The 26,695-nt window shown below is 34.2% G+C and overlaps 1 protein-coding gene across 1 annotated transcript in view; it reads left to right on the top strand.

Annotated features, from left to right (window-relative positions):
* LOC149528795 (DNA damage-binding protein 1-like) overlaps window positions 1–26,695 on the top strand; it is a 169,516-nt gene that overhangs the window by 135,765 nt on the left and 7,056 nt on the right. Inside the window, exons 15-18 of the mRNA XM_089810655.1 lie at window positions 1,080–1,355; window positions 1,506–1,780; window positions 23,901–24,252; window positions 24,569–24,853. Coding sequence (XP_089666781.1) covers window positions 1,080–1,355; window positions 1,506–1,780; window positions 23,901–24,252; window positions 24,569–24,853 — 1,188 coding nt within the window. The remainder of the gene's footprint in view (window positions 1–1,079; window positions 1,356–1,505; window positions 1,781–23,900; window positions 24,253–24,568; window positions 24,854–26,695) is intronic.

Consider the following 26,695-nt stretch of genomic DNA (forward strand, 5'->3'; position numbering starts at 1 on the left):
ATTCTAGGGTAAATGTTAGGGCAATCTCAAAAAGGAGACATTACAGACAGCTCTTGCTCCCAGTGCTTACTTTTAATTTATTTAGTATTTGGCACACAGTGGCTTCTCACAACTAATGTGTCCTAAATTTTAAATAATCTTGCTGACAGATGACAATTTTGTGTATCATGGAGTGGCTTGCCGTAGCTGATGCATATGGGGCAAAATCACAGTTCTTTCTGGCATGGGGATTTTTGTTTTTAAATATGAATTGTGTATTCGTCAGCTCAGGGATTGGGGAGTGCATATGTGGATGAGCTTCCTTAAAGTAGTTTTGTTACCCTGCAAAATTTAAAAGACAGGAAACATATTGTATTATGGTGCCTTTTTTTTTAACATTAAATTACTCCTTGAATAAGAGATGAAATACATGAATTTGCCTTTGAAATGCTTTATGGGTATGTTGATACAAGAAGAAATTTATCTTAAGCCTGCAAGTTCCTGTTCAATGTATAGTGCTGGTATGATGACTTGTATATCCAAAACCAACTATTTTAGTTACATTTCAGATTCACACAGCTAGTTTGAATTGCATATTGTTTTGCTTAATTCCTAGGCATATTCTCAGTACTAATCATGGAAATTTTTGTAAATCAAATCCTCAGAAGTTTGTAAATAGCTAATTGAGTTCCCCTTATGTACAATTCAGTACCTTATAATATTTCTAGTTCCTTGTTAGTATTAGCAGTTTCCCTTACAGTAAATTGATTTTTAGCTTTGGTGTGTTCGTGTGATAGTGAGATTATGTTTCTTGTGCATAGATTTCCTGTGGTGTGTTTAGCAACTGATATGATTGATTTCACAGGATTCATGTATTCAAAGTTTAAAGAGTTACAAAGTTTACTTTCCTTCATAGAATTGTTGCATCTTTGGTCTATCTGGTCAAAAAACTTTTTTCTTAATTTCATTATCGCTCTTGCCATGGTTATATTTATCAGATGTTAGGTTTTCTTTACATTAAAATTAAATGTATTTTTCATTCTGTACATTGATGCTGTGTTTTCTGTAGCTGAACTGATCTGTTTGTTTGCATTTGATAGGTTTTTCTTGCCACTGGAGGGGGAAATCTTGTTTACTTGGAAATTGGAGAAGGCTCCTTAACTGAGGTCAAACATTTGGAGATTGAATATGATGTATCCTGTCTTGATATAAATCCAATTGGCAACAATCCGGTGCGCAGTGATTTGGCTGTTGTTGGATTATGGAAAGAACATAGCATCAGAATTTTCTCCCTTCCTAATCTAGAATTGATTACAAGTAGGAACCTTGGGGAAGATGTTCCACCTCGATCTGTCCTCTTGTGTCGTTTTGAAGGGGTATGCTAATTATTGAAGTCTGTCAGATTTTTAAATTATATAAGTTTGTTTGGCTGCATGTATGTTCTATTATTTTACCCTTGACCATTGGTTCTTGGATATTAATGTTTTAGTACATTTGAGAATCTAATGACAATGCTTTCTTTTCAGATCTCATACTTACTATGCGGTCTTGGAGATGGACACTTGTTTAATTATGTTTTGGATATGAGCACTGGAGATTTACTTGATAGAAAGAAGATTTCATTGGGTACAAAACCAATTACACTTCGTACGTTTTGCTCTAAAAGCACAACTCATGTTTTTGCAGCATCAGACAGGCCAACAGTTATTTATAGCAGCAACAAGAAATTGCTCTATAGCAATGTGAACCTTAAAGAAGTTAATCACATGTGTCCTTTCAATTCAGTTTCTTTCCCTGACAGGTATTGTTACAATCTCCAGAGTTTTTAATTTAAAGAGTTTTCCTTTTACGTCTTTTCCTGGGAAGTGATTTGACTAGTATTATGATAATAGAAGGCATGCAAGACTTATGTGTGGGTTTGGTACAATTAGCTGTTATTGCAAAGGTCCAAATTTTATATGTATAGATTCCAAAATGTAGCTCTCCACAAAGGACAATGATTGAGTGGCATTGCTTTTTAGATATGGTCATCATTTCAAATATTGTGGCTTCTTTATCCGTGCTTGAAATTTAAGATTGTAAGATGCATCAGAAAGCTGAGGATTTAACTGTTAATCTTCTTTGCTTCTGGATATTATTTGTTGTTTGAAATATGCCCTAAAGAGCGCTTTAATAAAAAACTATGGTTAAATAATAAAAATATACTTTAGTTATGATTAAAAAAATCTTGGATTTCCAGCTAAAGTTTTTTGTTTTGATGAGTTTAATGTCACAACATGTTCTTTCAAGTTTTTGGGATGCACTTGTCACCCGTGTTGTTTTTAATTCCTTGGTGAATCATTTCACTTTCTAGGTTTAGAAATTTCAGTTGTGCCAAAAGTAGTTCACAGATATTGCTAGATTTTTTTCTAATGCATTTAAGATCCCAAATTTCTGAGGATTTCTTTGAGCGAGTGATATTGGGTGGTATGTGTAATATTCCTAATGTGATCAGCAATATTTATATATGGGCGAGTAAGGAGGACACAATAGATCTACAAGGATGAAAGATTTTGTGAACTTCAAACAGAAACAATCTTATGATTTGACTTTGTTTATATTGGCGATTTTGGAATCTTACACAAATAAGTCTGCATTCATGTGCACGTTATGTTACTCCTTATTTAGGATTGTTCAGAACACAGATGCAAATCTCTCAACGTACTTGGTGGGTCGCCTAGTACTAATGGATGGTTTTGTTCTGATGCCAAGTTTATTCGAAGTAAATTTGTCTTTATTTTTGGTAGAGTTATTGACGAGCTTTAGGGCCGATCTTATGTGAGTACTTGGCAAGTCTGATCTGAAAATTCTCTTTGATGCAGGTTCAACACTGAATAACAAGGTTTTCATGCAATTTTATGATTAATGCTGATTTTCTTGGCTTTGACACATGGTTTAGAGTTCACTGCTGGAACTTTTCTGTTTGTCATGTGAAATCATTTGTTTCGCAAATGTTCTAGTGCTTGATCAAGTTGAATACATATCCTCGTTGGTAGGTATGCTTGAAGCTATACATGGAAATTGACAACTTATGCTGAGACATTGACAGATCACATGCCCAAATGATCCTTGTTGGTAACAACTGTTTTGTTGTGTGATTTCTTCTCTTATGACACTTGAGTTTGGTTGCTTCTTTTCATCTACTTTGCTAGTATTATTATTTTTCTAAGTTAGCGATTTGGATGCAGAACCGGAAACAGATACGGGATGCAGGATTTTTATTTTATTTTATATTTTGGGTACGAATGCGTTTGGAAACGTCTATATATATTATATAATATTAATATATATGCAAAGAATTTAAGAAACTTATAAATACAAGAACTTAGAAACTTAGAAATATACAAACATACATCATTTGATAGTATCATATGATCCTTCACCATTGATCAAGATTCATGATATTTTATATGTCAGTTAAATAGTTCAAACTTCAAGTTAGAACTTCATAGGCACAAATATTCATGTTCTAGACTCCATGTCCAAACTACAAAATCAAAAACATAGTTCATGATTCAGTGTTCATTAATTAGAATCATAAGAATTCTCAAAAAGAAAAAAACATCTGGATCCTCCTCAGCTCCAACTGCTGTAAGGTCCATATCATTTGAACCAAGAATGGTTCTGCTTGCGCTAGATGCACCATGTGTCATGGACCTATCATCACCATCATCTATCATTGTAGTAAGATCATGAAGTGTTGCATCCAAGTTTGCACACTCAGGGAGTACATCCCAAAGTTTGGCTGCCCCATCCATGTATTCATCATCCTTACGTGACAAAAGCCACAAGTTGGTATGAATGTAGACCAAGTCCTTAGCTTTCTTTGACCCCAACCGGTTGCGCTTCATTGAATGGATATAAGAGTATGTACTCCAATTCCTTTCAACGGCAGAACTTGCAACCTGCATTGTGTTCACAAAATTAATTTTTAACATACAAACGAAAAGTAAATGAATAACAAAAATTGTAGAAAAACAATAGATTGTAGGATACAAGTTGTAATCGAAAAACAAAAATCAAAACTTACTTGTGAGAGGATTTTGATTGCAAGAGGTTATAGATGCTTGTATGGCTGACCATACATGTAACACCATGTGATTGCTCCCATTTTTTTTGGGTCCTTAATTGCAAATGGAGTAAGCTTTATTCTAAAAGCAAATAAGCCAAATTCTTGCCTCACCTTTTCATGCATGTCACCAGCTTGGAAGATTCTTGCAAAAGCTTTGGAGCACTCATTAGCAACCTCTTCATCAGCATATGGTGCAATTCTATCCAACATAGAAAGTACTATCTTGCTATAATACCTCAGCGATAAAGTATATGCAAGGAGGTGCAATGGGGTAGTCATCTTCTCCCAACGATGAAGAATTATTACTGCATAAGGCTTGACATTATATAGGGTCACTGTCATGTGCTTGTATAGAATGTATTACCTTCTCAACCATCGTGTCCATGCAGTCATACACATGTATCAAGCAAGCTATATTTGTATCGGCAAAGCAAAGCATAGACATGATGGGTTTAGTGAAATCCAATACATATTGCACATGAGCCCACCAACTATCATCCAAGACCATACCCCTAATCTTTAGGGCTCTTTCTGTATTTGAAGCCTTCCACATACCTCATGGAGGACAAATGACCAATTGACTCAAAGCATCTTGCACCTTGAGAAGTCATCTCATAACAATAGTATGAGATGCAAAATGGGTCTCAACAACCTAAGCAAGTTAAAAAAATGTTGATTGACAATAAAATTATAAATATTAAGTAAATTACGAATCCATGAAATTTAATAATTACAAAAAATTAATTTACCTTAAGCAACTCCAATTTGAGTATGTTCTAAAAATGGATTGTGACATGTTGTGGTTAGTCACAAACATTTGTATGTCCTCTCCCTCTTCATATATTTGCTTCACCCAATCTATTTGAGTGCCAATCTGTTGGATGATCAAGTTGAGTGTACAATGTGTGGTGTCCAAAAATTATGGTCACAACAACCCTCAACCAAAGCACCAACTCCCTTGCAATTTTTGGCATTGTCTATAGCAACTTGGATCACATTCTCACTACCACGATATCTATGGCCTCAATGAGAATATTAGAGATGAATTGTGAATCCTTCACCTTCCCTTTACAATCAACTGCCTTTAGAAACATTGGCCCTTTGGGGGACATTGCAATCACATATCACATTAATTAATGGCCTGTTTCTTTTAACTTTCCAACCATCAGACACAATTGTCACACTCGAAGTTTTCCAAGCATTTCTAATGGGCTGAAGTGCTTTCTCTATAGAAAGTCTCTCCCTTTGCAAGAGTGTGGTATGCACCGTTTTGTACCCAAGACTTGTGTAATGACCTGGTGCGTCTTTGATGGTTCTTACCATTTCCTTCCAATATGGTGATCTTACTAGGTTGAAAGGAAGGCCATTAACATAGAGGCAATGTGCAATGGCTTTATCAGAACAATCTCTTGCTTCCATTTTAAATGCAGAGTACAATGGGCCTCTTTTTCGGGTTGATGCATTATTTTCAACTTCTTTCTCTTCTCTCGGTTTAGGTACTTGCACAAATAGATGTTTGGAAGATACAATTGGTTCCATTTCAGCGGGTGGTTTCATTTTGTTCTTTTTTGACGAAGGAGGTTGATAATAACATTATTTTTGATCTTTTAACCAAATGATCAGCAACTTCTTGTTTTTTTACAAACGAAGCTATTTGTGCATTGCACAACACCTTCCCATCTACACCTTTGCACATTCCAAAACCTCTACCACTAGGGCCCATGAAATGAAGTTTTACCCGGGAGGGAATAAGAGCTATTGAAAGGCTTTCCTTTGACAATAATTACAACTCCAAATATAGGAGCCACCACCTAAAACCTTTGATATTCTTGTTGTATGTCTTCATAGAGGAGACCCTAAATCAATTTTGAAATTATCCCCTCCTCGCTTTGCCACTGAACCTTGACCTTATCCTCTCACTGAACTCTAACTACCGGTAGCGACCATTCTTGCACAATACAATTTAGTTTCTTTCTATAATAAGAAATTAAATAAATTTAAATCAATAAAAAAACTATGAATAACAAGCATAGAAGTAAAAAAAAGTGCTACAAAACCATTCAAATAGATACCTAAACTTGTTTCTAAGTTTCTTAAAAAAAAAAAATTGAAAAATTTCTTCACAAACTTGAAAAAATTCGTCAAAATCTCTAAAAATTTATTGAAACACTCAAGAATGGGATTAAAGACTTACCTCTTAGTGTTTTAGTGAACTTGTGGAAGCCAACTCCCGCCCTACGATTGTTCCTCTTCGAAAAAATAAAGTTGCCTTCAAAATGCCAAAATGGAAGTCAAATGAGAAGAGCAAACCCAACTGCAAACAAAATGATGATTGAATGGTTTAAAGGCCTCAATTAGGGCTGTTTTAGGGTTTGTCAAAAGCAAATATGTTATAACAGTGCCAAAACACACATGTTTTAAATTTTTTGAGTGAAAAGTCATTTAATTTTTTTTTTGGGCTGACGCATGTGGAGGCAATCGAAAGCGCCTAGATGCCTTGCGGGTGCAACCTGGATGCCACCCATAGGCATCCGGGCTGTAGACCTCCTTCCTCATCTAGATGCTTGTGGGTGGCACCCAAGCGGCAGGCTTCCGTTTGCATTTGGATGCTTGTGGGTGGCATCCGGGCAACATACTTTTGTTTGCATCTGGATGCTTGTGGGTGGCATCAGGGTGACACCTGTAGGGCTTACGTGCACCTCCACCTCGGTTTCCAATGTCCCCCTGCAAGGATTGATATCCTAGGTTTTTTTGATAAATAAATGGTAAAAGCCTTATTTTTTAATTTTTAAATTTTTTTATTAATATTATTACTTTTTACATCTTCCCTCATTCAATGCGGGCATCGGAGGAAAAGAATGGAGGCAAGAAAAACCTCTGGTATGGCAAGAAAAACCTCTAGTATAAAATTTTGTGGCATTCCTTTTTTTGCAAATAAAATAATGAGGCATTCCTCATTGTACAATTTGATTGGAAAGGACATTTCCTTTTTACATATGAAACTGAACTTTACATTAAATGATCTTCATTTTATATTTCATGTTAGATATTATTCTTGCTTGTATGCCTTCTTGTTGTCTTCCTGAAAAGATATCTTCCTCAGACTTCCTCAATTTTGCGGCTTAGATGAAGATGTTAGTAACTAGAATTAAAATATTATCTAATTGGACCTGATAAAACTCATTGAGATAAAGCACAGTCTATTAAATTTTCAGGAATAATTCTAGAATATAATTAAAATAAAGGAACAAAAGACTCCTCTTATTAAATTTAAACTAGATAACAATTTTAGACCAATTTGTGGGTTGGAAAAATATTTAATTAAATAAGATTTATTTAGAAAATTGGAAACTTTAATTTCTAACATTTGTTGAGTCTTGGAATATCTATAAACTATTTAATCAAAGCCTTCAATTATTAAGCGGTATGCCATACTATTGTATCCCGATAATCTCTTACCTGGATATTGCCCCAATTATATCCAGGTAACAGATTATTCAGGATACAATAATCTGTTACACCTCCTAATGATCTAAAAAGAATTGTGATGTAAGTATCTCCAAATTTTTTTAGTGATATAAGTTGTTTGTGCCAAAATGTTATCAGACAGTTTATTGTACTCTGGTAATCTCATATCTAACTGCTAATACTGCTAGGTAAGAGATTAGCAGGGCTATAATAAGCTTTGTTAATCTATCCATAATGGCCCATTAAGTTTTTACAAGAATTTTCAGTGATATAAGATGTTTATGCCAAAATGTTATCAGACAGCTTATTGTACTCTGGTAATCTCATATCTAACTGCTAATAATGCTAGGTAAGAGATTAGCAGGGCTATAATAAGCTTTGTTAATCTATCCATAATGGCCCATTTTTCAGAATTTAAATAAAAGTTAGTCTTGAATGAAGTCAAACTATAATCAGTATGTATATGAAGAAAGCAATCATCATAATTAAACAGCAGTAGGATAATATGTTTGGCAAGAATGCTTCTCACCAAAGGCTTTTAATACTGCTTGCTTCACCAAATCGTCTTCCGTCCTTAGAATTCTGTCCTATCTTTCTGGGGTTATTGCCCCAGGATACGTCATATCTCTGGATGCTCCTTATGGAACACTTTAATGTTTGTTTTCATTTTGAAGTTCATTGAAACCACACTTAGGTGGATATTAAAAGGCAGAGAAGTCATCATTTTCTTAACCGCCCAGAGAACGTGGCCCAAGGCATATCGGTATTTCACAAACATCATGACAGTCAGGGCTTTGGGTTTATGTGTCATTACCCCAGAAATGCATGATGGCTGGGACAGCTTTTAAACCCATACTAACCAATAAATGGGAAGAGACGCGGAGTAAGATAATTTAAAGAGGCTGTGCTGCAGAGTATTGAGTATTAATAAGAGGGTCCATATCATTATAATATATGTTTATCCTGTATTGTATCTATCTGTTAGAGAACTCTATATGTAGATTTCTCAATTTGCATATTCTTGCAGATATATATAATTGGGTATAAATATCTTATTATAATGCTATGTAATTTTAGAATATCAGCATATTTTTGAGTGGTAATGTTCCCTTTGTTCTTTTCTCCCTCGTCTTACTTTATTCCTCTGCGATTTTCCCTAAGTGTTAGGTTTTTTCTTTTGGCCCCGTTTCTTTGTCAGACATCTCTCTGACTGTCAGTTTATTCTCTTCCAAATTTTGTCAAATTTTGGCCTTAATTTCCCCGTTCCTCTTATCCTACGCTGCAATGGGTCCTTGGGATATATAATATTAGGAAGGTATTGTTTGTTTGTGAATTTGATAGTGTTTTCAAACATAACAGTATACCCCTGATATCTTTCTCGTGTTTACCATATCTCTGTCTTTGGATCCATTTTTCCCTGAGACTGTTTCCTAGGGACATTCCCCTTTCTTTCTTGATCCTCTTTCGCAGCCTTATGCCTCCTTGTTCCTTTTTTGAATATTTTTTTCATATCTGTTTCCCATGTTCATACTTGGAAGACTGCCCTTGCTCTCCTCCTTCTACAATTGTGTATTCTGGATAATCTAAAACTTCTTCAGTTTGCAGATTATTAGAATGCATATTCATAGAAGGTGATGGTCTTTTCTTTCTTTTGTTTTGATCTTGTCTTCTTTAGTGGTTCTCTCCTGCATTACCCCGTTTTCGTTTCGTTTATTTCTTCCTTTCTAATATTATTATCTTATCTAGTTTTGCCTCGGTTCTCTTTTTCTCTAAGTTGCATGGGTACTCCCCCCCCCCTTCGGACCACGAAGTGGTTCGAACCGGTTCCAAGTTCAGGTCCGGTTTGAACTTGGTTCGACCAGGGTCCTTTTTTGCAGGCCTGGTTCAAACCCGGGTGAACCACGTCCAAAAATTCGAACCAAGGTCGAACCCGCGGCTACGGAAGTAATTTTGATTGTTTAATTTGCAATTTTGCATAATTTTTTGGTGTCCATGTAACCTAAAAAGGTGTTATTAATTGGTTATGTGTCCTCTCATTGTCATTTGATGTTTCTAAATAGGTTATTTTGCCTTGAAGGAGAGCACATAAGTTTTTGAGCAAGCATCCGGTTGTGCAAGGAGGAGTTTGAAGATTGATTTGTTGGTGCAAGTAATAGTAGAGGCAGAGAAGGAGGAGATGAAGAAGAAGATGAAGAGTGAAGAACTTAGAACTAAAAATTCAGAATTTTAATAGATTTTCATTCCATTAGTTACTGTTAAACCTTGAACATGAAACAAAGATACTTGCACTTGATATTTTAAATGTTTTGAATTTGTCATCTTGATGTTGAAGTTGATTGAACTATGTTACTATATGATGGTATGATCACCATGATATGTTATTGTTTATGCTGTTTTAAAGTTTTTGTTGTTTAAATGTGTTTATGCTACTATGCTACATTCTAATTTTAACTCATGCTTCATAAAGATGTGTATATATATATTTATAATTTTTACATGTTTTTGTACCAACAAACCCAAATGAACCCAAACCCCTTTCCAGAATTTTGTCGAACCAGCGAACCGGTTCTCGAACTGTGAACTTGGAACCGAACTCGAACCAGCAACTTAGCTTTTTCTTCTCTCCTTTCCAATTGAGCTCATAGGTTGTGTCTCGTGTTTTTGGCTTTTTGGATGAAAGTTTCTCCTAGCTTGTAGTTTTTTCCATATTTATCAAGTTTCTAGACTTTATAGCATTTTCCTATTGATCAGGTATCTGTCTACTTATTTCTGTGCATTCCTAGGCTAGGCTGAATGCGGCCCTCCTTTCTCTCTTCCACTTTCTTCAGTGTTTTGGATCCTTGCTTGATAGCAGTATATTAAGATAGGGATTTATTTCAGCATTCTTCTTAGCTCTCTTGGGTTAGGGAATGTAACATACCGATTTTCCCTATCTAGTTTTATTCTTGAATTAAAACTGATTTCCTATTTCATTTCACATGACTATGATTTCCATCAACGGTATAAACTGAAATATACATTGGATATTCTACCGAGTTTCCGAGAATACAAAATGAGATGTTAACATTTAACTTCATAATCAGCTGAAAGTAAATATCAGATGTTCTTGAAAAGAAATATCAAATTGAGAAATCATTTTTCTACTTCAAATTATTCACTGAAATTAAGTAACAGATGTTCTTAATGTAGAAGCTATTTGTCAAAAGCAATTTGTAAGTAAATAACTTTCATCTTGAAAAGAAATAACTAAACATTTAGAGGGACAAAGAACATACAGTGTAATTTGTGAAGACTTCTTTTACTTGTTGTCCAAGCTTTGGCATTGGTGAGAGGAGAAGCATTGACATAGGCTTAACTTCCCAACCGCAGACCATTACTTAGCCCTACTTATTCTAATTTAATAGAACGGCCCTCCCCACCCTGAGGTTGGGCTTGGGATGTTCATTAATCAAGCCATCAGAGTAATTAGGTGGGTTGAAGTCTCAATAGTTATTTGACAAAATAACTGAAGCATTTGGACAATCAACAAGATCACTTGTTCGGCAAATCTGCCTAATTCCACCCTGGCCAAGGATTTCAAAATGTGGGTCGACAAACCCGATCTCCACCACTCGGCTTGACAACATTCTTCATGAGTGGAACATGCATGAGCTTAATGTAATTTTAAATTTATTAATCATATCTGATGCCTTTATTTCTTTTTCTGTGTAGACTCTCTCTACACCTCACCTTCTCAGGCTATCATGCAGGTGATTCCCGGGTGCTCATGAGTCATAACCATTTTACACCTCTTCACTTGTACGACATTTCACCAATGAATTCCTTGGTGTATACATATTTACCAGATAATGATGCTTGTATTAAATACTGATTATGTTATTATTCAAGGTTTTGTGGCATAATTAAAGTTTGATACTTTAAATTAACACAAAGACTATTAGTGAGATGCTGGACAGAATAGCTGAACCAAAGGAATTTATTTGATTTTACAAACTCAAGGAAATAGACGGCTTCTCAACATATATTAATTTGGAATAATTATAAATTACTCAAGTTCAGCCAGATTTCAATTTAGATAGTTCAACTCACAGCTGGCTCAATATTATGAAGGGGAAACATACATATATTGAAGGCTTTATTCAGATATGACATGAAAATATATTAAGAAAAACATTGGAAAGTCCTTATGTGATTGTAAAAAGACTGGCCCTAAACTCTCCTACGGCAAACAGAAAAGATTCGATCCTTGCTTGGCCGCAGATAGGGAGATGGGAGAGCAGTAAGGAAAGAATGAGGTAATAATCAGAAGGTAAATATGCAGTTTTCCTCCTAACGTTGGGAGCCGTAATCCTTTGAAACTGTGTGCAAAAAAATGATGATGAATCTGAGCACTCGGAAGCTCTAATATAAAGATGATCTTGGCTTATTAGCTTCCAACAGTTACAAGATCATATTCAAAAGTCATTCAAATCGACTAAAAAGAAAAGAAAGAAGAAGGGAAAGAAAGAGAAAGAAAGAAAGAGGAGTTATTTTTTAAAAGTTATAATTATTTTATTATTATTATATTTTCTCATTTATGCTTATGTGTTCGTAATGATAGGGTGGCATCATTGGATTATTACTTATAATGTACTGGTGTCATTTTATTATTATTTACATATGATCATATTTGAGAATGTAAAATAATAATTAAATAATAGTAATATTTGATAATTCTTTTAAGGTAAGAATTTATGTTTATTTTACATTATTTATTATAATGTTGTACTTATAGCTCATGCGGTTCCACCATGAATTATGTTGCCAAGTCCTAGTAACCTTGCCAAGATGGTTTTAGGTCAAACCTGTCGATTCTGATGACTGAACTATTCGACCATCCCCTTCCGATGACCCCGTTTAGCAATGCTTCCCCTCTCTTCATTCTTCTTCCTGTAATCATTCAAAACAACATTCTCGCCAAGACATCAATTCAAGATTTATAAATTGCTATTTCAAAAATCATCGAGTGATCGTTAGGGATTTCATCAATGTCAGAGTAACTAACTTTACATGTACAATGGTTATAATTAACTAACTTACTTTTACATGATCATGAATAAATTGATACAACAGCTATAATTATCTAACTCATTTTCATATGATAATTAAATCAATACAACGGCTATAATTAACTAACTCATTTTCATATGATAATTAAATCAATACAATGACTATAATTAACTAACTCAATTTCACATGATCATGAAGAAATAAACAACAGCTATAAACAATTTAAAATTTTAGGGCAAAATTTGGAATGTAACAGGGAAGCATTCGCCTTTTGTTATTGCAGCCTTAGAACTGACTGATTTTAAGGATACAATAACTCGGGGGATTCTTCCACCCTCAAGATATGCGGTGGCTTACCCTTGTTTTTTCGATAATCTCTACTATGAAAATACTCATAAAGGAAAAGTCTTAAATACTTCCCCGCTTTCAGATTAAGGTTTGATTCGGATAATTATATTAATGAAACTTATATTACATGTTTTATATTACAAAGGCTAATAAATTAGTACAATTGAATCAAATAAACTTATTATCTATTACTCCTTTTTGATAATATTAATTTTGGATCTTAGTCAAAGCTCAATTTTTTTCTAGTAGCATTGGACAGACACTCAATATCACCATGTTAAGCATTAATGGGTCAACTAAGGAAATGAGGGAAAAATGAACACAAATTTGTAATCAATTCAAGGAATGAAGGTCCCTGTGAACAATAACTTGGCCTTTAGCCTTTTATCAGAATATCAGCATTATATGGGAGATTTTTCAAATAAAATTACATGAATATATAAATTTTATCCTTATCTATTCTATTGTGTAAAATATTTATCAAATAGTCCAATGGATTGTGCTGGATATTTCACATATTTAGATAATAAAGATAAAAAGTTATATTATTTATGTAAGTTTATAGACTAAAAGAAAAATTGAGAGAATATTCAAATAAGATAACATACATATATAAATTTTATCCTTGTGTAAAATATTTATCAAATCAATATTTCAATAGGTTGTATTGAATATTCCACACATTTGAATAAATAAAGATAAAATTTACAATATTTGAATAGGTTTATTGAATAAACATATTTGGGTGTGAGGAGTATATTAATGGATATATATAAAATTTAGTGTGGTTTATATATATTTATAATAATATATTTATATGCAAACATAATGCAATCCTTTTTAAGAGATTCTCTTTATGTTTACATATATATATATATATATCTAAGTTGCCGATTCGGGTTCGGGGACGGGTTCAGGTTTGGGGTTTGGTTCGTGGATTCGGGCCATTTTTTTTTTTCCCATTTGGGTTCGTGGGTGGGTTCGTGAGTGTATATATATATATATATATATATATATATATATATATATATATATATAAACACACACACACATGTTTCTATATATATATATATATATAAACACACACACACAAGAGAAACATGCATAGTTGCAAAACAAAGTCATTTCACAATATGAACAATTGTTGCTTGATCATTGATCAATGCCAAATGCCAAAGGGTTTCGGGTCCCTTCAAAATTTGTTTTTACCTGAATCTAAAAGTATTAAATACTCGCTCATTAATGTATCTTCATGATTGTAAAGAAAATTATACATTGAATTACTAAATTGCAAAACATTGACTAGTTCATCAAATAATACATTGAATTACTAAATTGCAAAAGAAAGACTAGTTCATCAAGTAATAAAGATTGAAACATGATGATAGATGACAAGTTTTTAGTAGTTTATCAATAATCATAGTATCAAATGCCCTTCAAGGGTCAAATGGATCATCACAAAATGAGGAATCAATGGCTTCATCACCAACTGCAACTATATCTAGATCTTCATCATTGGAACTCAAACTGGTTCCACTAGTCCCATATGCTGCTATATCATTGTCCTCCTCCTTGACATAAGGGATTAGATGAGTGAAATGTTTTTTATTAAGTTCCTTTGAGAGTTGCATAAGAAAACAATTAAAATTTTAATGTTGTTTTAGCCTTGGGTTCGCTGTGGGTTCATCTGAGTTCGCTTCAGCAAGGACCCGGACGAATCCATAGTCAAAACTAAGGACCCTGCCCGGACCTGAACCGAACCCAGGGACGAATCCGGACCCGTACGGACCCGAACCCGAATCCGGGCAGCAGGGGATGAATCCAGCAACTAAGATATATATATATATATATATATATATATAGTACTCTACTCTTTATATATGTTCATTAATGTGTGTTCAGAGTTAAAACAACATAGTTGATTTAAGTTGATCCATGAGTATAGGTTTGATTTGCAAGTGACCAAGGAAGATTATTAGTTTCTTAACTGGAATCTGGGTTAGATTTTTTTTTAAAGTCCTTGGTTTTAGATTTGACAATAGTTGCAGCTGTATAGGCTAGAGTTTAGTAGGAATGATGTATGAATAAAGTAGATTAGAAATCTTAAACAAAAGGATTTGAAAATTTACATATGTAAGAACCTTCAACACCTATGTTTGTAAATTTATTTGCTTCTATGTTACCTTCTCAAAAAATATGTTTGATGCTTAATTTGTTGAAGAATTTAGTCATTTCTTTAATCCTTTGAAGTTTAGAGTTTAAGACCCATTTAGGAGTAGAGCCAGTTCTCAAAGCATTAATGATTATCTAAGAGTTGCCTCCTATTTCTAAGTTTTTAATTCCTAATTTACGACACAATCATAGACCTTCAGAAAGGGCTTCAAGTTCAGCTGAGTTATTGGTGGCAATACCAATTGGTTTGGGAGTTCTGCCATAAATTATCCTTCCCAGTTGTGGACTATGCAACCAATAACATTGTCTCCCAGATCACTGTTGGACATCCTGTCGAAATTTAATTTATGCCAGTTCGATTGAGGAGGTGTTCATTGTTAGTTTTTTTGTGTCTAAAGCTGATTTTTTGCCTCCTTGCCCATACCGAGGAGGAATGTTAAGGTAATGCCAATTTTTGGACATTTCATGATCCCATTGAGAAAATATATTATCTGATGCAGTAATTGATTTGAGTTTGTTATTAGTAACCTCCACAATGCTGGCTTCGATCTTGTTAAAAGGTGTAAAGTTTCCATCTTATTATCTTGGAAGATGTGTCGATTCCTTTCCTTCCGGAGTGTCTAAATCAAGATTGAGGGGGCAATTTTGCAAATGGGAGAGAAGGTATTTTGATTAGTAGTGGTTGGCCAACTTTTAAATATATTGAATAAATTGTTAGGGAGGGGAAATTTGAATTGCAGTTCCTGGATAAGATATAGCCACATTTTTGAGTGTATGATTAATTTAGGAGTATATCGTCTATTGTTTCTTCCTGAGCTTCACAAAGAACACATCTAGAAGGACCTGAGCAAAACCACTATCTTTGAACCACTCAACTGTGAGTACTCATTTTTGGAGGGCAGCCCAAGAAAATATAGGCTTTAGGAAGACACAGTTTATCCCAGCACAAGTGTAGAGGAAGGTCACTAGATTGCCAGTCTTGTTTATCGACTAATGATTGAAATCCATCTTTGACCCTATATGATCTAGTTTTAGATCCTATCCAAACAAGGGAATGTTCAGAATTTTTGGGATTGATGGTTCTAGATGAAAGGATCGAAGTAATTTCATCTTTTTTCTGAAGCAGGGATGGGGGTATCTTTAAAAAATATCTAGTACCAGTCTATACTAGGTTAGTTGTTAGGAAATTCAATATAATTATCACAAGTTTCTCCCTGTAATTTTTTCGAGATTCATAATGTTATAGGATATGAAATTGGAAAGAGGAGAGCAGTCCCCCCCTTGAATCATCCCAAAAGAGAGCCTTGTTAACCAAACCTATATCCCATGAAAGTTTTTCAGAGATAATATTTCTACAATCAAGCATAAAATTCCACACTTTTGATCCTTTAGGAGGATTTGAAGTCGTAAATAGATTTATTCTATCATTGGGGTCTACGTATTTGTGATAATTTTTTTTAGCCCATTTACTGTCTGGGTTATTGTACATCCTCGAGACAAGTTTGGCTCCCATAGATTTGTTTTGCGAACTTAGTTTTTAATACCAAGCTCACCCTTGTTGTAAGGTTTGCAAATCTTATCCCATCTTATTAATACCATTTTATTATTGTTTGAGGCACCTTGCGAGAAGAAATTCCTTATTTTTTTCTCAATGGCTGATTTTGCCTTGGAAGCAAAGGGTACACATGACATTTGATAAGAAGGTAGGGTGGATAGAACCTGCTTTAATCATTGTGAGACAATTGACATTTGAAAGCCATCTACCCTTCCAATTTTCCATTTTTTGGTCAAATTTGTTAATAATGGGGTTCCAACATTTGGTTGATCTATTATCTCTATCAATAGAAAAACCTAAATATTTAAAGGAGAATACTCCATTTGTGTATTGCAAAATGTCACATATTTCCCTTTCCTTCAGCTGTTTGGTATTAATGAAAAAGATTTTCAATATTTCAGCATTTACTTCTTGTCCTGAGGCTTTCATATAGAAATTTAGAATTTTTTTATGGTTGAGAGCTTCCTCTTTGGTTGCTTTGGCAGGTGAGATAGTATAATCCGCAAATTGTTGATGAGTGATATTGGGAACCTCATTCATGACTTTGACTCTAGATATTTATTAGAAGAATGGATGTTATTTATCATTCTCTGAAAAGCTTGCGTCATAATGATAAGGAGGACAGGGGAAATAGGTGATACATCAAATAAACCTTCTGGAGAGCCGTTGACTAGAATCAATATTTTGGGTGTTGAGATAAAGTTGGAAATTAGGTTTATCAATCTTTTCAAGAAGCCAAAGGCTTCCAAGCATTTACATAAAAAGCGCCAGTCCACTTTATCATATGGTTTTTGAACATCTAATTTGAATGATTATGTTTGTTCCTCCGAGATGATGTTTGGAAGGACTATCTTTATCCTATTACCTATGGCTGTAGACATGATTTTATATATTGTGTTACAAAGTGCTATGGGTTTGAAATCGCTAAATGTTTCAGTTTCAGTTTTGTTGGGAATAAGGGTTATAAAAGTATTATTTATTTCTTTAAAAATATTCCCGGATCTTCTAGTATTTTCAATGGCCTGCCAAAGATCTCTACCTAAGAAGGGCCAGCAATTTTGAAAAAAGTTAGGGGGAAAGCCATCTGGGCCTGAAGCTTTGTCAGGTTTCATTTGAAAGAACACTGATTTAATTTCTTCAATTGAGAAGGATTTATTTAGCATCATATTGTCCCCCTCGGTAATAATTTTGGGAATGCAATTTAAGAGTCGATTTTGGGATTTTAAATCAGAGTATTCTCAACTATTTAACGTATCTGAAAAAAGGAAACTGCCTCATATGCTATCTCTTTGGGATCTTCAATTATTTTTCCTTGAGAGTTCTTAATTTTAGTTAGCATATTAATATTCCTCATTTTTTGTGCTATTATGAAAAAATTTAGTGTTTTTGTCTCCTTCGGATAGCCATTGTTCTCTGGATTTCTGTTTCCAGAATGTTTCCTCTTTAAGTAATATAGATTTCTTCCATTGAGAAGGATTTATTTAGCATCATATTGTCCCCCTTGGTAATAATTTTGGGAATGCAATTTAAGAGTCAATTTTGGGATTTTAAATCAGAGTATTCTCAACTATTTAACAAATCTGAAAAAAGGAAACTGCGTCATTTGCTATCTCTTTGGGATCTTCAATTATTTTTCCTTGAGAGTTCTTAATTTTAGTTATCATATTAATATTCCTCCTCATTTTTTGTGCTATTATGGAAAAATTTAGTGTTTTTGCCTCCTTTGGACAGCCATTGTTCTCTGGATTTCTGTTTCCAGAATGTTTCCTCTTTAAGTAATATAGATTTTTGTTTAGATGATAATGCGTTTTCTTTAAAGTATCTTTCATTATTCATGCCCTTATTTCAGAATATCCTCATTCATCCATCAATTAGCATTATTTATCCTTTGTGCAAATCCATCAATTGGCTGCAATTTAAAATGCATGGTGCATAAATATTTGTTTTTGTGGAAATTGATTTAGTTTTAAAGTCCTCAAATTTTGCATAGTTGGAATTTTTTTGTCTGCGTAGCCCAAGTAAACAAAATTTGGTTCATAGTCTATTTTGCTGGTGCAATTCTTAGTATGGAAGGGGCTTTAAGTTGACTCTTTAATTGGGTGCATTTTTCTTTACAAGAAATGCACCCATCTTTTAAGGGGCTGTCCCAGTCTATTCTACTGCCACTCAAATGATGACTTTATCCTAGAAAAAATGGATGTAGGTGCAGTGTAATGGAAAGAGAATCTTGCAACACAACTTTTATTGTTTGTCTCTAGTTTATTCTGGTGTCTATTCAAGGATAAATTCATCCTAGAAGGATTAGGTGTTGGTGCTGTGTATTGGGCGGAGGATCTTATAATATAGGGCTCATGTTTTTAACTTTCACCTTCCCTCCTCAGCAGTTAACTCTTTCTAACTAAGTTTTTCAGGCTTTGTAATCTATGTACAGATTTAAACATGCAATCATATTTTTAGGAATCTCCATGTACAATTTAGACTTTCTTATTATTCATTGGTGTCCATTCTTTCCATGCAATGTTGACATCATCTTTTACTATACAATGCCAATTAGCAGAGAAGCACGTAATTTCACAGTGACTGTGTCATGGTACTGTTATGGCATTTTTGTCATCGAATGGGATCCATTTTTTGTCATTGAATGGGATCCATTCTTTTGCATTCAGTGTTAATATCATTCGTATACCATACAGTGTCAATTAGTAGGGAAGCACACACCTTCATAGTGCCTGTGTCATAATGTTGTTCTGCAATATATATATATATTTAAATTAGACTATTAGTTGATTTCGTTTCTGCTTTTAAAAATATCATAGTTACCAGGGTACCCATTTCCTACCCTTGGAAACCGTAAACATCTCCAGAGACGCCTCAACATACAGGTTTCTTCGGGCTGCTATTTCCAAAGTCCCCCAATGAGAAATTGACGTCCCCCACCAGAAAAATTAGGGCATAAGGTGTTAGGAAAAACTCTGATTTCTATCCACTATCATCACCTTTGCTAAATCATTAATACTTATCCATTAGTAATGATAATGTTATCCATTACAGTCTTCTGATTGATTTGTTCAATTGCTTCTCCAGAAAGACTCGTCAATGGTGTTCAGTTATTCACTTTCTTGTAGAGTCACGATTTTTCAGCCTTTGTTCTTTAAAGGAGGTTACTGGAATGGTAATAAGAGGTCTTTGTATAACATCAATTCAACTGCTGGAAATAATGTAGACCTTCTCCACTCTTAGAAGAATTTTAAAGCTTTCATAACTGGGCATCTCATATCCTTTGGCATCGCATCAAACTATAAATATTTTTGAATTTCAATATGTAATGATAGTCTAATATGAAATATGTAATGTGAATTTTGAATTCTGACTCATAAACATAATGACATTTGACATTTGCGTATTTTGACTTTAAAGTTAATAAGTTAATGGTAAGCTTTACATCTGTTCTTGTATTTAAAGTTGTATGTCATGATAATTTTTGGAAATTATAAAATTATATGGAAAAAAATGGGGTCCCCAAGTACCTCCCATCTCCTCTTCATCAAGGTAAGCTATACCAGTACCAATACCAGTCTCTAAGTACCCCTTTCAGTTGATCTTTGTAGCTTTAGGATATATACTGATTATCTGCATGATACTCTTTCATGTACTTGCATTTGGAAATGTGAAGACATGCGTTTAAGAGTATGAAGAGGCATGCATTTGGAAATATGGATAGACACACATTTGAAAAGTGAAGAGACTTTTGGTTATGATATGAAGTCTCTCTAAATTCTAGATGTATATCATTGCTTTGTATGATGAGTATTGTATTCAGTTAGAAGCATTGTACTCAAACCTCTATTACTTCATAAAAGAGATACATTTTTTGGTGGCTTTGTTTTTCCCCTCAAGTTCGAGGGTTTTCCTAGGATAAATTGTTGTGCCTTTCTGTGTCTTAGTGTTCTTTGTTCTTTGTTTTTTGTTGTTTATCCTTATGCCTGGGCATAAGATTGACATGGTATCAAAGTAGAGGACGGATAACAACAATAAGGGAGTTTCGTTTGTTCACTTTTGGACCTGGTTCAATAGCTTCATACTCTTTGTGATGATTTTGTTGGGCTTGAACTATGATAGTATTTTTGTCTTCCGCTCTTGTGATTCTATATTGTGCATTGATTCACCTTTCTCTCCTATTGTTTTCATGCATCCAAGGAGTTCCATCTTTTGGCATCTATGTGTGCCAAAGTAATGAGAATCGGAATCAGATCGGAATTGGCAAGGCTGAATCAAATCAGCTGTGAATCGTCACATTAAAAAAACCCTTGAAATTTAGAGATTTTAACAATTTAAAACTTATTTCATGCACCCTTTATTGAATATAACTCAAACACACTATAACATCATCAAATAGAAGCTAACATACATAAACATGGAACATAAATGATAAATGCATCACATACGTAACTACATTACATGTAAAATGTAAATTGTAGCTGAAGTAAATAGAAATCATAGGATCATAATGAGTCAAATCATGGAATGTATTGAAGATGAAGATCCATAAGACATCAAATCATAAATGTATGTAAGAGGAAGATTCATGAAATGTATCTTTAGTGTTAAAACAAAAAGGAAAGGCAAAAAAAAATGTAAAAAAAATGTGTTTTTATTAAAATTTGACTTTTTGCCTACTCATGCGGCTGATTTTTCGCAATTCACAAAGGTGATTTTAGTGATTTTTTTCAAAAAAGAAAATCGGGAACCATGAATCGAATCACCAAACCGACGATTCATGCGATTTCATGGCGATTCTCGTTACTATGATGTGTGCTAACATGGAACCAAGAATGTCTTTGATTAGCCAGTGGAGTTTATCGTCATTTTAGTGGAAATGAAGTGTCGTCAGTTCATATATTGGAGTCGTTTCATTCTTGGTTGTTGATTCATTTATATCATTGGTTCTTCAATATGGTTGCTTATCTGATTATGTCCTTTCTAATAACTGCTGTTGTCTTTTTCTTATTACCAAGTTGCCATCGATTGCTTTTTAGTTTTGGCTTTGTGTTATACATCGATGTCTCGTTATTCTTGCGTGGTTTTTTCTGAATGAGGTTGTTGTTGAGATCATTTGATTTGAAGAACGTTCAGGGGAGGTAGGCACATGTTTCAGTGTCTTTGTTTTTCTGGTATACTCGTTCTGAGACTAGAAATTCTGTGAGATGATCACAATTTTTGGTATGATCAAATTAGATGATCTGTGCATAATCATCGAGCTGTGTTATTTTCAATCAGAGATGGTTATTTTGTTGTTAAAAATTAGCAAGCTTATTGACTGATTAGCCTTGATGGATTCAATAATAAACAAGACAGTTGTATTTGTTTTAAAGATATCTGTTAACGCGAGTATCTTGACATTTGATCTGTCATCAGTTTTTCTGTATTATAACACAGTCCCTTTGTGTTAGGGGGAAAAAGTCAATTCAGATGATGTTTTAGCGTCAATTGGAGAGCCCCGTCGGTGTTGGTGATTCTTAGGCATAATATTTTGGGATTACTGTGTATTGACAGAATGTAGTATTGAGATTTTTCTCTGTAGCAAGAACTTCTTTGCATTTGAAGATCATTTGTGACGTGGGAAGTATAGGTGCAAGGGTGATCATTCAAAGGTTTTCTTGCAAAGTTTTGTGGCCTGCATTTGTGTTACAATTGGTGGATTGTGAGAAAGATTAGAAAAGCAAGGAGATAAGTATTTAATGTTCATGAATGTGATTATTAATTCATCCATTAGAACAAGTGAATTGGTATGTTTCTAGCATTGGTATTTGCCTTCATGTTAGGTTGATTCTATGAACTATCACTAATCTCTCTAAATGCTTCCAGGATGGATCCAAGAGCATACTAAGAGATTGTAGTCAAGGGGAGAAATAATTTGATGCATTCTATGAGCAAGTCATGTTGTCCCTTGTTAATGAGTTTTCTTTGTCAGGGAGAAGTTCAAGGTGCAATCCCTTGTCAATGAGTTCTTCTCTGTGAGGGAGAAGTTAGAGGTGCTTCCCTTGTTAATGAGTTCTTCGCTTGAGGGAGGAGTTCGAGGTGCAACCCCTTGTTAATGAGTTCTTGAGGGAGAAGTTAGAGGTGCTTCCCTTGTTAATGAGTTCTTCCCTTGAGGGAGGAGTTCGAGGTGCAACCCCTTGTTAATGAGTTCTTCTCTGTGATAGAGAAGTTTGAGGTGCAATCCCTTGTCAATGAGTTCTTCTATGTGTAAGGAGAAGTTCGAGGTGCAAGCCCTTGTTAATGTATTCTTCTCTGTGAGAGAATTTTGAGGTGAAAGCCCTTGTTTTGGGACTAGCCATGGTGGAAGTCATTTGTGAGACTCCATGACTTACTTTTTTGGTTCTTCACTCTCTGGGAGTAGCCATGATGAATGTCATGTGAGATGACTATATCATGTCGAGAAAAATCTATGATAAAGTTTTGTTGTTGACACATGTGGGTGTAGCCATTGTGTTTGTCATGATGACTTCAAATCTGCAAATGATATCTCCTTTGCCCAGAGGGAGTGTTGATGTTTATAGCTGCTGTAGATAACCTGATTATCTGCATGGTGCTCTTTTATATACTTGCATTTGGAAATATGAAGAGATGCATATTTGGAAAATGAAGAAACTTTTGGATATGATATGAAGTCTCTCAATTATAGATATATATCATTGCTTTGTGTGATGAGTATTGTATTCAGTTAGAAGCATTGTACTCAGACCTGTATTAGTTAATAAAAGATATATATTTTTTGGTGTGGCTGGGTTTTCCCCCTCAAACTGGAGGGTTTTCCTAGGATAACTCGTTGTCTTTCTGTGTCTTAGTGTTATTTATATTAGTTTATTGTTGTTTATCTTTCTTTCTGGGCATAACATAAACACTTTCTCCTGGTATCCTTCATAAGTATCTGACCTACAAATTATGTATCTTAATAAGCTAATCAAGTTATACTATGCTAGATTCTTTTCTTAGATGAATGTCTTGAACCTTGCAAAAGATAAACTTGATCAATGGGTATGTGAGTTTCTTTGAAAGTATGGTTTTAAATGTTCATTAACCTTTTCTACATTGATTGCTATTGGGTTTTGCTTTCTAACTGTATGTGGATCTGCTATTTATTTCTATGCATTTATCATGAAATGATGTAAATTTCTAGTTCTGAAATTGAATTTTGTTACTTGTTTGCTGAAACAGCCTTGCAATTGCAAAAGAAGACCTGCTCACAATTGGGACAATTGATGACATCCAGAAGCTTCACATTCGTGCGGTTCATCTTGGAGAGCACGCTCGTCGTATATGCCATCAAGAGCAGACTCACACATTTGCCATATGTACTGTAAAGTATTCAAATGCTTATCTGGATGAGACAGAATCACACTTTGTGCGTCTATTGGATGATCAAACATTTGAGATTATATCATCATTTCAACTTGATCCATTTGAAAATGGGTGTTCCATCCTTAGTTGCTCATTTTCAGATGACAACAATGTTTATTATTGCCTTGGTACAGCATATGTTATGCCAGAGGAGAACGAACCTAACAAGGCATGTGGAAAACTCATTTCTTCCCTATACAAGCTGCCTTCATTATACCCATGTTTGTTATGTTGTTCACTACATTCATAGGCATTTAAGGATAATGAAAGAGAAGACACAAGATGTTGTATATCTTAGCGTCCTGATATAATTCATTTCCTCCTTGTACAATCTAGCATCATTAGACTTGTTTGTTATCCTTATTCACCATATTTATGGACATTGAAGGATAATGAAAGAGCTATTGATCTAAAGTCAATATATACTTTTTGTCATTAAATTCTGATCATTCAGATATTTATTAATTTGTTCCTTATGTTAACAGGGCCGAATTCTTGTATTCACTGTTGAAGATGGGAAAATTCAACTTGTTACTGAGAAAGAAACAAAGGGTGCCGTTTACAATCTGAATGCATTTAATGGAAAATTACTTGCAGGCATCAACCAAAAGATTCAGTTATACAAATGGATGCTCCGCGATGATGGTTCACGTGAGCTGCAGTCAGAATGTGGACATCACGGTCATATACTGGCACTGTATGTTCAGTCCCGTGGAGATTTTATTGTGGTTGGAGATCTGATGAAATCTCTCTCTTTACTTATATACAAGGTACATGTTTTCCTTGCTTCTTGTTACAACATTATGAAATTGATTTAGGCAGTTGTCTGGTTTGAATTTTTAATACATAATTAATTATCTGCATTGTTATGATGGACCACTTGCTCTGAGGGCCAGAAATTTGAAATTTGATGGATAGTGATATTAAGGAAAATTGTATTCAACGGCTTTCTTTTTGCCACTAAAATACTAAACGAGTTAGAAATGATCAACATAAGTGCTTCTTTGAATCAACAAGTTTAACCCTGTTGCATATGCTTCATTTCACAATCATTATGCCAAAGTTTTATATATATATTTATTAAATCTATGTAATTATATGCGATAGATGTTTTTTAGGTGTTGGAACTGATAATGTATCTGATCTAGATGATTCTTAACTGTTACTACTGAAAATGGTAATTATCATTAGTCATGATGGTAGAAAGAACTGATATATTGATTAAATTTGTTGGAGTGGTAATTTTTTTAAGGTATTACTGATATCAAATTCAATATTATTAATCACAATGAATGTCACTCAGAGTTGCCAGAAACTCCTTTGTCCCTCCTTGGGCGTGCATATTCCCGTGTCCAATTTGGAAATGTATCTGATACGGCCTGGATACACGTCAAATATTGTACCCATGTTTGCCTAAAAAAAATTGATTTTCCAACTGTGCTAAATACTATGGGATTTGATTTTTTTAAAGATTTGACGTAAATCTTCCCAAATTTAATTTATGTAGCATTTGTGTCAATCAAGTTTTAAATTAACTTATAAATATTGATGTGTCAATATTGCTTTTGAAGTAATGAAAATCTCCTGTAGTAACTTAGAAAGCTATGTTAAATATATGTATGTGTTATTTATTAATATCGTGTCCAACCGTATCCATATTGCAGGTCTCAAAAAATGGCCGTATCTGTACCCAATACTGTATTTGAATCCGTATCCATGCAACTTTGACATTACTAGAATTGATAATACATTCAAACATGTTAGCCTAAAATTATTATCTAGTTAGTCTACTATGTTATCACCTTTTAACCTTCATGGGCAGAAGGGGAGGGGAAGAGAGCTTACAGGTATAATGATTACTTTCACATGTCACATTATTGCTTCTGTATAGCTGTAGGTGGCACAGTTCCATTTATTCATAGGTACTCGTCTAGTATAGTATCATATGTGAAGGTAATTGTTATACTTTCATCTCTCCTCCCTCCTTGGTCCACGCGAAGATCAAATTGCTGCATTTCTGGGTTCATCTCCTGCGGGTCCATGAAGGGTCTTTATTTCGGATTGTGAGTTCACTTGGGTTTGTGTTGGGGCGAATCCAAGAGGACCCAAGGAAGTAGGGTCCAAAATGTGAAATAAAACAACGTTAAAGAGTTTTTAAAAAATATTTTTTTATGTAACCCTAAAAGTACCCAAGGATGCAACTTCTACAATGGTCCTATTGTTTCTTACAGCTACTCCATTTTGTTGTGTAAAAGGTACGGTAAATTCCCTCTTAATCCCAACATTCATGTAAAACTCTTTAAAAATGTTTGAAGTGTATTCCCTCCCATTATTTGTTCTTAATGTTTTGGGCAAGAGCTTTCAATCCCTTGAACCTTCTAAAGATTTGACACTTTACATTTAAGAAAGTATATCTAGGTTTTTCTAGAGAAATCATGTACAAAAATTATATAGTATAAAAATCCTCCCATGGAAGTTATAGATATGGGTCCACATAAATCAGAATGAACTAGTTGTAGTACATTTTTAGTTTTACTAATACAATTTTGAAAAGTTCCCTTTGTATTTTTCCTTGGAGCACAACCTTTGCACGTTCCTTCATAAGTTTGATT

This window comes from Cupressus sempervirens, chromosome 11 (assembly GCF_028749045.1).
Source record: "Cupressus sempervirens isolate cs-2001-9-10 chromosome 11, ASM2874904v1, whole genome shotgun sequence".
Classification (NCBI taxonomy): Eukaryota; Viridiplantae; Streptophyta; class Pinopsida; order Cupressales; family Cupressaceae; genus Cupressus; species Cupressus sempervirens.